This window comes from Panthera tigris, chromosome C2, assembly GCF_018350195.1.
Source record: "Panthera tigris isolate Pti1 chromosome C2, P.tigris_Pti1_mat1.1, whole genome shotgun sequence".
NCBI lineage: Eukaryota > Metazoa > Chordata > Mammalia > Carnivora > Felidae > Panthera > Panthera tigris.
Window position 1 is genome coordinate 120729384 of NC_056668.1, and position 13871 is coordinate 120743254.

At 38.8% G+C, this 13871-nt stretch overlaps 1 protein-coding gene across 2 annotated transcripts; it reads right to left on the minus strand.

The window, feature by feature from the left end:
* Window positions 1–6175: 6175 nt before the first annotated feature.
* RNF7 (ring finger protein 7) lies at window positions 6176–12607 on the minus strand. Of its 2 annotated transcripts, none has more exons than XM_042956719.1 (3): window positions 12309–12607; window positions 8662–8709; window positions 6176–7122 (listed from the first exon to the last, which is right to left on the minus strand). In XM_042956719.1, the coding sequence occupies exons 1-3, from the start codon at window positions 12474–12476 to the stop codon at window positions 7066–7068; spliced, it is 273 nt and encodes a 90-aa protein (XP_042812653.1). In that variant the 5' UTR covers window positions 12477–12607; the 3' UTR covers window positions 6176–7065. The 2 variants fall into 2 exon arrangements, with proteins under 2 accessions (XP_042812653.1, XP_015394843.2); XM_015539357.2 differs by having other exon boundaries at window positions 12302–12600.
* Window positions 12608–13871: the final 1264 nt, after the last annotated feature.

Sequence of the window (13871 nt, forward strand, 5' to 3'; positions counted from 1 at the left end):
TGGGTTTGAGTCTCGCATCAGGTTCTGTGCTGACAGCTCTGAGCCTGGAGCCTGCTTCAGATTCTGTGTCTCCCTCTCTCTCTGCCCCTCCCCCTCCCCCACTCACGCTCTGTCTCTCTCTCTCTCTCTCTCAGGAATAAACATCAAAAAAAATTTTTAAAAACCCACAAATCTGTTGTAAATCTAATATTCCCTAACAGACCCTGCAGTCTCTGAAGATAGGAAACTTATTTATATTTAAATTCTTTCTACCATGAAGGCAAAGCCTCATATATAGGAGGGAAGGAGTAAATCACAAATCTCTAATATAAGTATGTTATAAATACATAATTTCTACAAAGGTTTAGAAAAAGCAGAGCAGGAGTTAGTATAGCAGACATAATTTATAAGGAAGGTCTAAGAATCACCACTAAAGAGTTAGATGACAATTGTATTACATCAGCCACACAAAACCTGTTCTTTACTATGTATTTTTCAGATTTATAAAGTCACGTCCCAGGTGATCTGGCAAGAATTCTGATTATTTTGTTACATACAATTTGGTACAAATAATGTAGTTGGACTTTTTATATAAGTCCCAATACATTTAGTTGATAGGTAGCTAGCTCTTTAAAGGCTAGGATAAAATACAAATGGCATAGAACATTTCATCTGCACTGAAATAGTTCCAAAAGCTTTTAACTGCGATGTTCATCTGGGTAGTTTTTTCTAACTCTCCCCCCTGCCTGGTTTATACACACATACTTCTTGGAAAATCATTGTGGGACAGCCCACTGTTGCTGATGGGAATGTGCTTCTCAGATGTGTTGGGGTGGTTTTTAAAAAGTTGAAAACCCCTCTCCTAAAAACTCATGTTGGCAATTCTGCACAGGTTGTGGGTGCACACAAACATTCTAATTCCTACAAGAATCATTATTGAAAACAAGATAATTTTTTCAAGGCCATCCTCTAGGCACAGATCAGCAGTGACAACAGTGAACTATATGAATGGCTAACAGTTACTGATTGCCTGCTATGGTTCAGATACTGTTCTGGGCGGTTACCATGTATTATTTCATTTAATCTTCATAGCAACTGAATGAAGTATATAATATTGCTGTTCCCATTTTAGTTGAGCAGATAGGGACAGAGAAGTTAAGAATCTGGTGCAGTATCACACAGGTAGTAAACGATAGAGTCAAGATTCCAGGCCAGGCTGAGTGGCTCCAAAATTGCAATCCTTCTACTGTGTACCACAGCTACACTTGCTCAGGGAAAGCTTGCTTGCAGCCAAGTTAGGAAAAGCAGGTCCTTTTCTGATCACTGACTCAGGTTTACTGAGTGCATGGACAGGAGAAGGCAGCAAGTTGATTATAACACTTACTACTCTGAAAGGCTATGAAGATGAAAATTGAGGGTTTAAAAAAAGGTACATTTTCTAAGCTATATGGGTATCTGGCAAAATCAAGTGGTCAAAAAATGCACCCCATATGCTTATCAACAAGTCAATAAAATATTCCTAGTGAGATGGAAAACCTAAAATTAAAGTGAGAGCTCCATATTTACAAAACCTTTTTTTTTCTTTCCTTTTTTGAGAAAGAAAGAGAGAGCATGAGCGGGGGAGAGGGGTAAAGGGAGAAGGAGAGAATCCCAAGCAGGCACCACCATGACCAGCACAGAGCCTGCCTGGAGGCTCACCTCAACCGTGAGATCATGACCTGAGCCAGTATCAATCAAGAGTTGGCTGCTCAACTGACTGAGCCACCCAGGCACCCCATACAACCTTCTCTTTCTTTTAAAAAAAAATTTTTTTTTAATGTTTATCTATTTTTTAGAGAGAAAGACAGACAGACAGAATGGGGGAGGGGTAGAAAGAGAGAGCGAGACACAGAATACAAAGCAGACTCCAGGCTTTGAGCTGTCGGCACAGAGCCAACATGGGGCTCGAACCCAGCCCAGGAGATCATGACCTGAGCCGAAGTCGGACGCTTAAATGACTGAGCCACTCAGGTGCCCCTCTTTCTTTTTTTTTTTTAAATGTTTCTTTTATTTTTGAGAGAGAACATGAGAAGGGACACAGAGAGAGGGGGACAGAGGATCCAAAGTGAGCTCTGTGCTGACAGCAGAGAGCCTGATGCAGGGCTTGAACTCATGAACTGTGAGATCATGACCTGAGCCAAAGTCAGACACTTAACCAACTGAGCCACTCAGGCATCCTACAAAACCTTTTCTTATTATAGAATCTGGAAATCATGTTGACCCCATGATTAGAAATAAATGTGACAGGCAGGTCATTAAAGGCCTCATTACAACCCTTCACAAAAGCTCACAGTGCGACCAGTAACCTATGTTTACAACAATTAACTTTTTCTTACAAAATGTTTATTGAGAACAGTTAAGAAGAGTGCTCTACCCCGTAACTAAAAATACATTATTTTTTAAGTGCCACTTCTATTAAAGGAGCTTCCAAAATTGACTAAAATGAAGTCACAGTAGCGCTTAACTATTCTCAGAGTTTTACATGTGTGCTAATTCATGTAGTCTTCAATTCTCAAAACAATCTAGTGAGGGAGATATTATTGTTATTTACATTGTATAGGAGAAAACTAAGTAACTTTCTGAAGGTCACACAAGCGGAGGCGCTGGGATTCAAATTCAGGTATCCTGGCTCTAGGGTCCACTCTCAGCCATTAAGTGGAGCGTCAAAATGCAGAGAAGATATTTTTCCTGTCGGACATTATTTTGTTGAACAAAACCTAACCGTGGCAGAAATGGAAATGACATAAAATGGCTGAAGAGGAACTCCTCTACAAAGATTTGTCATGTGTTTTGTTATATCCAATGTTCAATATAAAATATATTTAAATTTTATATTTAAAAATATTTGAAATACATTTATACTTTAATTCCAATCTTCCTTATATTCAAACCAGCAGTATTTTTCCTCTAAATATATATGTTTTTAACTGGGCTTACTAAATTAACCATGGAAAATTTCTAACTTTCTTTTCAGAGCATTATCCTGAAAAGTTAGCTCTTGGCAATAACTTTAAAAAGCAGAAAAATAGGGGCACCTGAGTGGCTCAGTCTGTTTGAGCATCTGACTCTTGATTTTGGCTCAGGTCATGATCCCAGGGTTGTGGGATTGAGCCTTGCGTGTCAGGCTCCACGCTGAGCATGAAGCCTGCTTAAAGAATCTCTCTCCTGCCTCCTCCCTGCTTGCATGTTCTCTCTCTCTCTCTCTCTCTCTCTCTCTCTGAAAGATAAAAAAAAAAAAAAAAAGTGCTTCCCTGTTAAAAATTCTGCAGAAAACATTTTTAAAAAGTTACATTTATTATCAGATGTCTACTAAACTTCTAAAGGAACATTTAAGCTTTTTTTTTTCTCTGACCCTAAAGACTTCTACATTAGCTTCAGTTAAATAAAACAATTTTGAGCTTATTCCTTATGCCTAGAAGACTGCCAAGTGAATATTCAATAACTACGTCATTGAAATTTCCAACCGTGCAACTAACATGTAAATCAAAAGACTGTACACTAAGTGTGATCTACCATTTGAGGGGGTAGTTCTTACTATCAATGAAAATGCTCCCATGTTACTAAATCACAACAGTCTAACTTACTGCGGTCTATATATGGTGATCACACACACACACACATCCATACGTGGATCAGCCTGCTTCTTCATGTTTCCTGGTGTAATTACACCCAAGTATATACATACTGAAATGCAAATGAATTAGAATATACTTTCCTTTTACTTGTATTTTATAATTCAGTTATTTTATATTTATATATTACAATTATTATATACACTTTAATTATGTGTTAGTTATGAATTTCAGGATAGTAATGGGGACATAGTTTATAAAAAGGAATGGGTTTGAGAGGGGAAGATTTACTGATTTAGATGTTACTTGTGATATAAGAATGCACCTTGCATTGATGGAAAATTAAATAGGTGAAGATGACCAACATGTTTCCATTATACTAGCAAAAGAAAATTCAGTATTGTTTAATCCAATGGAAAGAAAAGGCTGTTCAATGCCTAACTTTTGCTTTAGAACTCATAATTAAATGTCACAGTGTGTCTTTCTGATGAAACAATATGTGCTAAACTTTCAGATGGCTATGCAGATGAGCTGATATCATCCCAGGATGGGTAGGATCAGTGCTGCTCTGTCCCAGCCCCTCCTCCTCTTCCACCCTCAGATGGCGATGCGGAGTAGAAACAGAGCTTTGTTCGGCAGTGGGCCTGTGGTTTTGCTGTGTGGAAAATCTACTTATGACTCCATCCTTCACGCTGCATTTACGTTCTGTCATACTGACTAAAATAACTAGACATTCTTACTGATTTTCTCTTCAGTGCAAAGCCAAATATTTGGTTCACATTTTATGGATATATCCTTTTAAAAATGTCAAACAAAAGCTGCTAAAATAGCTCACTGTACAATGATAAGCATTCAAGTGGTCAAACATTTTTGTGTATTGTAATTAACTTTTTATCTCATTATTTAATATGCATGTACTACACAATCAGGATTATGAAAGCAAAATAAGATTCATTTCTAATGGATACACATGTTTCAATAGACTTTACAAAATTAACTATATAAGCAAGTTATTAAATATGACCTGGAAAAGTATCTTCAATAGCAGAACTTGCAAAAGGACACACACACACACCAAACTAAAAAGCCTAAGTATAACTCAAAAGAAAAATTATTTGAAACTGCTGTCATTAATTTACAAAAAAGAAAAATGATCTGGATAAATTACAAAGATGGGAGCCAATACTCTTTCCAACTACTTCTCTAAGCTGAAACACGGTGCCCCTATTGATTCTTCTTCAACTGAAAATCCCTGAAAAGGGGCACCTGAGTGGCTCGGTCGATTGAGCAACCGACTTTGGCTCAAGTCATAATCTTGCAGTCCATGAGTTCGAGCCCCATGGGCATCAGGCTCTGTACTGACAGCTTGGAGCCCGGAGCCTGCTTTGGATTCTGTGTCTCCCTCTCTCTCTGCCCTTAACCCACTCACATTCTGTCTCTGTCTCTCTCAAAAATAAATAGACATTAAAAAGATTTAAAAAAAAAAAAAAAAAAAAGGAAAGAAAGAAAATCCCTGAAAAAATAAGCATATATAGAATGTGTTGTGATACATGGTTTGGGGCAGAAGTAGTGAAGTAACTACATCTAAGCAGGGTGACTTTCCCACTTGTCTCATTCCTCCTAGTCTGCACTTACATATTGCCCCTCAACTCTGTGGTTTCAGCAGGTGTTCACTGAAGACACACATTCACCATATGTAAACTTACATAAACCTCTTCAAAGTCTTTGCTGGACTGTACTTATAGCTCTAGTCACAGTTTTCTGTAAGATATGATTATGTTAATCACATGGTTAAGTTTCCTAAACTTGATAGTATTATACTTAATATTATAGGATAAAAAGGTGCTTTATTTACCCCATATGGTAATTAATTTTCTCAGTAAACTGTGAAAAAATGCATAATAAAGCAAGTTTCCAGAGAAATCAGATTAGTATGAAATATGAAAAACAATATGAAAGCCTATGAATTCTAGTTTTTAAATTATATTTTAACATTTTTTTATGTATCTGCATCACTTAGATATAAGAAGATTCAGATTGACAAACTGAAGAAGTGAATGATAAAGATTTATTTTTCAAAATTCATAGCTTGTGGCCTTTATTATGGAATAATTCAAAATAAACTTGTGGTCCATAAACTGTTACCAGATAACCTCCATTAAATGTGAATGAGTTTGATAAAATTTAAGTATTTTCTCACACTTCTACATTTCCAGGTAATAAACTTTAACTTTTATTACTACCAAATAAGAGTATATGAATATTTTTTCAAATTAAAGCTTTCACTTGACATATTACCTTATTAACATGAAGCTTAAAGTTGTACATAAAATTGTAATAATGATGGGGAGCCTGGGTGGCTTAGTCGGTTGAGCATTTGATTTCGGCTCAGGTTATGATCTCACGGCTTGTGAGTTCGAGACCCGCGTCAGGCTCTGTGCTGACAGCTCAAAGCCTGGAGTCTCTTCAGATTCTGTGTCTTTCTCTCTCTCTCTGCCCCTCCCCTGCTCACACTCTGTCTCTGTCTCTCAAAAATAAATAAACATTAAAAAAAAATTTAAAAATTGTAATAATGACAATTCAAATGAAGTAAACAGAATAAACCATTTATTAAAACACTGTGTAATAAAATAAACTTTTTGACCCAGTGCTACAGTGGTAAACATTTCCCCCTCATTAACATTCTACCTAAAACAGTTAAATTACAACATAATCTGACCAGAACAAATACTTCCGTTCTTTACTATTCAATGTTTGGACAGTGAGGTGAGTACAGATTTAGGTTTTCTTGATGAACCAAAGATAGAGGATAATAGCCTAAAAGACAACCACAATTCCATATGCCTGAAGATTAAATTTTATTTACCCTGTTCACTGGTCCAAACTTAAAATTTTCATTATATCATACAAAGACTTCATGAATCACCCCCTCCCAGCCAAAAATAAATATGAGGGACAAATTAAGGATAAGAGTTGGGTTTTAAACTGCACTTTATTTGTTTCTGTAACATTGTCTTTTTTTTTTTTTTTTTCTTAAACTGATCAACTATAAGCATGCAACAAGTTCTCTTCTGAATGGAACTGCTTCCACAACCCCCTGGATACCAATAAGCAAATTATAAAGTCATTAAATTTGTAGCTCTCTCCTCCTTTAAAGCACTTCTAAGCAGTGTGTGGGATACATACCACAGAGGTAGGAAAGACCATCTTTAATAAATTATCTTCTTAATTGTAGAGAATTTCTGAAAATAAAACAAAATGCTAAGCCATGCCTTTGATGAGTACCAAAGGACCACAGAGCCATCTCCTCCTATTTGAAGAATTAGTTCCCTGGAGTGTTCTGGCCTTTGTAGGGCACTTGATAACAAGATCCACCAGGGCTCCAAACAAATGCACTAAGAAAGCCTCCACTCTCATTTGCCGATTCTTTGGACCACCCAATCCTGCTGGCAGAGAGGGCAGCGATTGTTCTGTTTCACCCACAGAGACATGCAGCAGTTGTGGAAGGAATGATTACATTCTCCCCAGACCACTGAAAGGAAAAAAAAAAAAAAAGAATATGTGACATTACATATTTTAATTTAAATTATCCAACTCAAAATTACAGGCTATTTTATATTATGAAGAATAATCATGATTCATAATCTTGAATAAAGATGGCTAATTAGTCAACATTTTTTCTATCTATAAAGAAGTAACAACTTACCTGTGTAAACCACACTTAAGAAGTGAGATGAGGCGCTGTGACTGGGGGACTTTTTCATCATTGTTTAGAGTCTGTGAGTGATGTGGTGGCCCCCAGCCCCTACACAGCTCCACATGCTGTCTTCCTGAAGTTAGGAGATTAAAGAACTTGAGCCTTCCTTAGATCCCAGACCTTCTCAGTCAAAGACTGACCTTGGAGACCTTTTGATCTTTATTTATTGAAAAACATCCTCCTGATTTTTATTTACCAACATGAGTTTTCAGTTCATAGTAGTCTGTTATAAATAGATGACATACTTCTAAACATTATCAGCTGTACATCTACTCAGTTATTTTCTAGAAGTGTTGATGTCATCCATAAGCAGTGCAATTCCTCATGTGACAAACACATGAACTTTTCAAAGTGGTTGGCTAGAAACAGAGGACTTTCTGTGATCAAAGAAAGGTGCCCTAAACCTCACAATTCTCAAGTTAAATATTTCTTAAACCAAGGGCAATCTCCCATAATCTGAAATGCAATCTCAAATGTGGGCTTTATTTGTCCCTTGCTTGACCTATATGATAACAGAACAATGAAAGAACATGGAAAAAAAGAAAAAAATAACCAACTTCTTATGAAAACTGGCTACAGGGAGTAGGAAGCAAAAGGAAATCACTTTAAGTGTTTCAGGGGGAAGAAACAGGATTTGATAAATACTGAATACATCATTATTAAAAAGCTATATATAAACCACGCAAACACAAAGTACAAAGTTAACCTTTCATTTTCAGAAAAGCTTTTATATATAGCAATCTAGAAGTGATGACTTCAAGAACTAGGACATAAAAACCTTTGAACTGCTTAAAATATTTATCCTAAAACAACTTTTGTAGTCCCAGGCTATTAGCAAAATTCAACAGATTTCCATATACAAACTACATTGCAAAAGAGAGCACTTAGAATTTTTTCTATGTTGGCTGAAAAGTTAAATACTGAATAATAACAGTACTGAAAACTGCAATGCTTTATTAGAATAAAACCCTACCAAATCTGACCTATAACACAGTTAAAATTTAAATGACATTTTGGTAATCCCTTACAATTTTCTTAACAGAAAAGAATTATTTCTTTGTTGATTATCAAATATTTACTATGGCCATGTCTGGAATATATAATCAATTCTTCTTAATTACAGGCAATAAAAGAACTTGCAGATTAATTCCATTAAGGCCTTTTGAGAACTAACACATTTTACATTAATAATAGATCACTGCTTTACAGTTTATTTTTATGTATTGATAAAGTCAATCTTAATCACAAATTCAAACATCCCCACTGAGAGAAAACCTTCAGTTGAAAAAGCAAGAGAATGAAATTACAACATACCAACACAATCCTCTTGTTTGTTTTCAGCTTGACATCTAAGACAGGCATCTAAAAGTAAACAAATAGCAATTCTCATTCTGATGCTCAGAATGCAATTTCTAAAACCCAGACACTTCAAAGTCAAATAAAAGCCCAAAGGGTTAGAGATGGAGATAAAAGATTCAAACTATTTATTTCTCATCTAAACATAACTGTTTAAAGATGAATAAAGTGCAAGGCACTCTACTCATTTACTTATGACCAGGAGCAATTTCACATGGGTTACTGACCCTCTATTTTCACCAGCTCTGATAAAAAGGTGTCCCCGAGGTGGATTCAACCACCAGAGAAAACTATGCCATACTTCGTTATACTAGAAGTTCCTATAAGCTCACTGGGCATGCTCACATAGATCAACCTTGGGGGTAGCTTATTTTCAAGACACCTTTTAAACGTAAGCCATGCATATAAATTGGTATTTGCCTGTACACACATAAAGAAACTCTAGAAGAATAATCAAGTAACTAATAATAAAGTCTACCTAAGAGAAGATGGAATGGGAAGGAGTCTTCATTGTATAGTTTCTTAAAATTCTGAATGTTGTGACTGTATGATCTATATAAAAATTAAATTAAAATTAATTTTTAAAGAACCTCTTAAATACTAGATTCTCTCTCTCTCTCTTTTTTTTTTTTTAAGAAAATGCTCCTTCTACAAATATGTCTGAGTCCAAAGCATTTATCCAACAATGGCAATGTATTTTAATAATTTACTTGGGAGTACATTTTAGGAATGGGAACCTAAAGGGTATATTAGTTTTCAAAATTTAATCTACACTACTATTTGCTTGATGAAGGAGGTACTATAGGATATTTTAGGGACCAATGAAATGGATTCATTCACTAGCTGGAAGAGGAGTCCAAGATAGGTAAAAGGAAGTTCAAACCAACAACAACAACAAAATAGTTTTTAACATAAATTAGAGAAAAAGAATTCTGTAAAAATAGATACACGGTGGAGCTGAAGCCTGGTCCTTTTCTTAACACTGGATTATGCTCAGGCATTTGTTTGCTCCTCTCTGCATGCTCTTACCCTAAAAAAACACACCACCCTGGCCACTTCGGTGTGGACTGAAAACAACCACTGCCTCCTGAGGCTTTCTTCAATCCCACAATTGCTGAGTATCTGCTCTGTATATGGAGTTATGCACTGGGGACACCAAAATGACCAAGTCTGGGTCCCTGGTCTCACCAGGAAATGGGGAGGTAGGCAGGCAAACAACTAAATATCATAAGGATCATGATATAAGGGTGAGGACACAGCTCTGGTTCTGTATAATCACAGAATTACAGTCTGTGTACCCAACTACCTCTTTCACAAATTAGGAAAACAAGACTCCAGAAGGTATGTCAAATGTCCAAGTTAACATAAATAGCCATGAAGGGTTACTCTGGCTCTTTAGAACTCAGCAGTACTAGCAAACCTATTTTCCTCTTCTTCAACACTTGCTCACTGTGCCATCTGCTCCTTTCAGAACGAAGGAAACCAGAGAGTGTTAACCACATCAGAATGGGCTGACAGGCAGATCTTGGATCAAGAAGTCGTAACAAATCATTTAGGTGTATGAGAGGAATTTGAAAATTTAAGGAATTAAGTGGCCTCTTTTGCAGAATCTAGGAATCTCGGGATTATGACTGACATTTGATTTAGACTCATTATCAAAACCCAACCTAAATCTATAAAAAGTCCTAAAGTTTTAGATAAAAGAAAAAAATTCTTTTCACGATATTCCTAAAATCTAAAACAAAACATTTCTAAGGAGTACAATAACAGTAACTCCTTTTAGAATGATGCTAACTAGGGTTAGCTTGGGAAGTCTGAAAAACAAACTTCCTTCTGCTGTCACCTGACCACTAAATGGATTTTAACACCTCATAAAGAAAATACAAAGGTCTAGTCCAGAACACTTTGCTGAACTCAAAGTACAGCTGTTGCAAATCTGCAAAATGAATCCACAGTAGCAGAACACTTGCTATAATTAGAAAGCTAATGTGAATGTGAAACATTTATAGCCCATATTTTGACTTACTCCAAATATCCCAGTAAAGTTTATGTGTTGCAAAGATGTCAACCATTACTCTGAATTCTGCATTTCTACCTACAGATCTAAAATTTTTCTTTGGGTAGAAATATAAAACACACTTTTCAGGAACATTCTTCATTTTGAACTAAAGGATATTTAGGGGATAAAATTTTTAGCAAAGCTTGTCTTGCAAAAGAAGAAAAGATTAAGTGGCCTGGATAAGTTAACAACGCCACCCAAACTGGAAATTATGATTCTAGTTCTTAAGTAAGGGGTGGGGTAAGGGGGCTGTATTGCAGGCCAATAAGCTAGGTACTTTTAAGACCTAATATGCAAAACAAGTGGATCATGTCTGAAATCAAGTTCTTTCAAAAGTAAAAAGTAAAAAAAATCTGAATCCCTTTGCTGTAAATCCTCTTTGAAGCAAGTCCTCATGAATAAAAAACAAGTGTGTACTAAAGAGTGTAAATTGAAAAAATCTCTTGATTCTGGTAGGTTTAAATTTCATCCCTTGAGAGAGAAATTCTGTTTATTTTCTCCAATTCTGTCATTTTTCAGAGCAAGACACAAAGTTTTCAAGCTATACAACCTCAGTTTTCACCTACCCCCAAGAAACAAAATTAAGATTCTCTCTCAGTAGTTTTAAATGCTCTGTTTAAAAAAATAACTGGCATTTAGAATAGCATCTCTTTTTCAAGGTGGTCTGAGACCTTAAAAAAGACAGGATATAAAATATAAAAGGATGAAGCTGTTCTGAAAGGTTTCGCGTGGCCCAGTAGTTTTATTCGAAATATCATAGAAAGAAGTTAAGACTTATTTGTACAACAGGGCTCTCCACAAAGGCCTGACTCAGACAGGGCAGGATCTTCAGAAAATGGCATCCTTTGATAGGAGGGGCCAGAAAAAGTTTTATGTTTCTGAATAAAGGGCTTACATTCTTCAACTCCCATGAACCTTAAAAATATTCGTGAACCACACTGTATCCCCCTTCAAGACAAGCGAGTGCCATCTGCCCATCCTGAAACATCCAGAGTTAAAAGCCCACAGAATAGCAGTAGCTAACTCGGAAATGGCAATGGCTAGGAACATTTTCTTCCTCTCGCCTCTCAAGAGCGAACTGAGGGTGTCGTTTCTGTGGAAGATGACTCCAGAGCATCACTTTGGTGCGTGACCACAACCATTCAAGTGCCCTACTTATTCAGGGCCTTTACCCTGACCCCTTTGCGGTTTGCTTTTAGGCATGGAGCTGGCCAAACAAACCCAAGTGGCTTCTCCCAGCGGCCAACAAATCATCCAGTTTTATTTCCTTGGCCACACCCATCACTACCAGAAATTACCTTAATTCCTCAGCTCACTGCCCGTTTCTATCCCTAGAATACCAGGTCCGGGCGCTGGGCGCCTGCTGAGCCCCAGGCGGCGGCAGCAGCAGCCCTCGGGCCAGCAGCAGCACCGGTGGCTCCCGGCACCCCGCCCCCACTCCTCTGGACTGGGGTCTCTCCCAGCCTTCGCCCGTCCTCCACGCCCAGAATCGGCCCGCGGAGGCCGTAGTTCGGCCCCGGCCTCGCGTGCAGCGCTTACCCATCACCTGGACCCTGCAGATGGCGCACGTATCGCACTCCACGTCCCAGCTCCACATGGCCACCGCGTTCCACTTCTTGAGAGAGAACATTTTGTCGCCTCCTGACTTGGAGCCTGCGCTCCCGGAGTGAGAGGACAGGGCGCAGGGTTCCTCGCCGTCTTCCACGTCGGCCATGGCGGCGGCGCGGAGCCGACAGCGGAGACGTTAAGTCGGGGTAGGCGGGCGGCTATGGCGGCTCTGTGGGGCCGCCCGGCGGGCCCACAGCGCCGCCTGCAGGCCGCGGGCCACCGCGGTGCCTACGACAAGGACCGCCCGGATTGGCTGGCGCGGCCCAGTGACGTCACATGACGCTAGCGCTTTGGCGCATTTCTCCCTGCACCGCGGCTCGCTGGGGCAACCCCAAGGGCTGAGGGCCTCCAGGGAGTTTCCGTTGTGAACCCCGGGCGGTGTGCTGTTGAGTGTTGCTCTCCCGTGCTGCGGAGCACACTGTGCAGGCATCAGATGCCTTGCTGTGTGACTTCGTGAAACTTAGCACTCTCACAAATTATCTTGTTAATATAACCATTTGTCTCGTTCCACCCCCCCCCCCCCCCCCCCGCCCCGCGACTCGTAAACTCTTTCAGAGCTGGGACCAGGCCTTTAACACCACCTTCTTCTTGGTATCTAGGAAACGTCTGGCCTCAGAAGTTCTGAGAAACCTGGTTCAGTGGTTCTCAAACTTTTTGGGCTCAGGACCCCGTTATACTTAAAAATTATTAGGACCTTAAAGAGACTTTATGTAAGATGCATATATTTGCTTTTTAATAAATTTTAATTGAGTGAAAAGAGAGAAATAGCTCTGAATACTGTTATGCAAATAGTTTTGACCTATTGGTCCCCTGGAAGGATGCCAAGAACCCTGGCATCCAGGCTCCGAAAACCTCTGATCTAGTTTGACCTCCTCCTTTTAATAAGGTCCAGAAAAGCAATTTAAGGAGTACACTGCTGTTACGTGAAGCTGACAGTTATGAAACGTGGGTTCTTCTACTTTTAGCCCGGGGTCATGTTCTTCCGTTTTCTCAAGCAAAGCAGACAACATCTTCATTTAAAAGATAAGAACGCTGAGGTAGTGAACGCCTAAGGAGATGCCTGATCACCACCACCACCTAGTGGTGGACACCTGTTACCAAAGGTTTGGAATTCAGAACATCCGATCTCCTCTTAATGGGCCTCTCAACATCTCTTGGTCTCCTGATACTGGGCCTTGTGCCTGGATAGGAGCTAACCAAACTCAAGGAGTTTGGCAGAGGATACAAGGATGCATAAATATGTAAAAATGGAAATATGGACACAGGGTCACATTTGGCTAGATGGTATGTGTGCGGCTTGTTGAGTGGAATGTGAAGTGCTGTGAAGGACAGAGATAATGCTGAGGACTGATGCTGTCAGGAAAAGCCTCATGGAAGAGGTCAAGTTTGAACTGGGGGGAGATGGGAGGCCCTCCAGACCAGGAAATGAGTGAAGAAAGCACTCCTCTCCCAAGCTGTCAGCCAGAACAGAGCAGTAGAAGTGGTGGCAGATGTTAATCTG